Source organism: Myotis davidii, unplaced genomic scaffold (assembly GCF_000327345.1).
Source record: "Myotis davidii unplaced genomic scaffold, ASM32734v1 scaffold1622, whole genome shotgun sequence".
NCBI classification, from domain to species: Eukaryota; Metazoa; Chordata; class Mammalia; order Chiroptera; family Vespertilionidae; genus Myotis; species Myotis davidii.
In genome coordinates this window covers 711205-713165 of record NW_006293535.1, presented here as the reverse complement: position 1 = coordinate 713165, position 1961 = coordinate 711205, and the positions used below count along the sequence as shown (strand labels likewise).

At 62.3% G+C, this 1961-nt stretch overlaps 1 protein-coding gene across 1 annotated transcript in view; it reads right to left on the bottom strand.

Moving 5' to 3' along the window:
- WDR61 (WD repeat domain 61) overlaps positions 1–1961 on the bottom strand; it is a 21143-nt gene that overhangs the window by 2125 nt on the left and 17057 nt on the right. The window contains 3 exon segments of the mRNA XM_015566183.1: positions 177–255; positions 563–655; positions 1614–1798. Coding sequence (XP_015421669.1) covers positions 177–255; positions 563–655; positions 1614–1798 — 357 coding nt within the window.

Sequence of the window (1961 nt, the reverse complement as noted above, 5' to 3'; positions counted from 1 at the left end):
CCACCACCTGTCTCCTGGCCTCCACGTGCTCAGCCTGCGCACAGGACACGGGCTGGACGGCGTCCGAGCTCAGAGCCGGCCCCCCGTCCTGACCAGCAGCAGCAGCACGGTCAGGAGGGGTCAGCACGGGCAGACGACGCAGCGAACCCGAGGATCGCAGCTTCCGGGCGCCGTACCTGGTCCTGGTGGTCGAAGAAGGTGTGAACACAGGTCCTCGTCCCGACGTCCCAGACTTTCACGCTTTTGTCCGATGAGCTTTATGAAAGAGGGAGCGCTGGCGTCAGAAAACACGTTCAGGCTGGTCCGACGGGAGGGATCTGACTGGAGAGCCCGACGCTGGCACCGACCTGACCTGCCCGGCCCGCCTGGCAGGGCTCCCGCCAGGAGCCCCCGGCCCTTAACTAACTGCAGGCGGAGCCCCACGTTCACAGGGAAAACGACGGCTGGGGCTACGAGTTCAGAAGAACCCAGGCCTGCTCCCGCGAAGGCCGGCGAACTTCACCACCCAACGGGGCAACGCCCAGCGAGCAGAGGCCGCCCGAGTGCCAGGCGACTCGCGTACCTGGAGACGAAGTGCGTGTTGTCCGGACAGAAGGCCACGTTCAGCACCCAGGACGCGTGGCCGCTCAGGGTGCCCGCCAGGTTGGCGTGTTGTCTGAAACGAGACGGGTCCGACGCGGAGGCATCAGCTCGGACAGGTCCTGGAGGCACGTGACCAGCTGCCCGCTTACCTGGGCCCCCTGCTCCCCGACGACGGCAGCACGTGCCCGTCACATGCCCCAGGGAGGCACGTCTCCCACGGCAACAAGTGCCCCACGGCCTCGCCCCAGAGTCTGCTGATGCCGCCCAGAGCGGGCACAGGGCGTGACAGGCAGAGCGCAGACGCTCCCTCAGGAGGAGCCACGCTCGGCAGCCGCTCCGAGGCGGAGAGACCGAGGACGGGGCGTGGAGGCCCCCCGGGCTGTGCCTCCCTGCGGGTGCCCTGACCACCCATGTGGCTTGGAGAGAACACACACACACACACACACACAGGCACACGCACACAGACACACACAGAGACACACACACACTGCCCTGGCTGGTGTGGCTCACTGGATAGAGCATCAGCCTGCGGACTGAAGGGTCCCGGGATTGATTCCGGTCCAGGGCACATGCCCGGGTTGCGGGCTTGATCCCGGGTGGGGGGCGTGCAGGAGGCAGCCAATTCTTACATATTAAAAAAGATAAATATATATACACATATATATCTTTATTGATATCAGAGAGGAAGGGAGAGGGAGAGAGAGAGAAACGTCCATGATGAGAGAGAATCATGGATTGGCCGCCTCCTGCACGCCCCCCACTGGGGATGGAGCCCACATCCCGGGCCTGTGCCCTGACCGGGAATCAAACGCTGACCTCCTGGTTCCTAGGTCGACGCTCACCCCTGAGCCATGCGGCCGGGATGGAGGGACCATCTCTAACCTGGCCTCAGACAGGCAAGTTTAATCGCTGCAGCCGCTCACGGTGTAGAACGTGAAATGAAATCACCTCCGGCCCGTCGCCTCCAGACACCCCACACTCCCCACCCCTGGGACCCGACGCGTCTTCAGCAACAAGAGCCCAGGACTCACACGTCGTAGATCTTGATGTAGCCGTCGTCCGAGGCCGTGACGAGGAGCTGGGAGTCCGGGGAGAAGGTCAGGGAGCGGATGGGCATGGCGTGGCCTGGAACCGCAGACCGCGTGAGCCGGGATCACGTCCCCCCGCGGCCGCCCGACCCTGCCCTCGGACAAGGCCGAGCGCCCTTCCCTGGTGCCTGTCAGAGGGGCACAGACGGCAAACCGGCTAGAGCACAAAAACTTTTAAACAGGTTCACAAAGTTAAGATAAGGAGCAATATATATTATACAGTCTAATTTCAATGTCAGGTAACTATGAGCTAATTCTTGCATTAGAAAAAAAAGGTTTTCTGAGTAAATA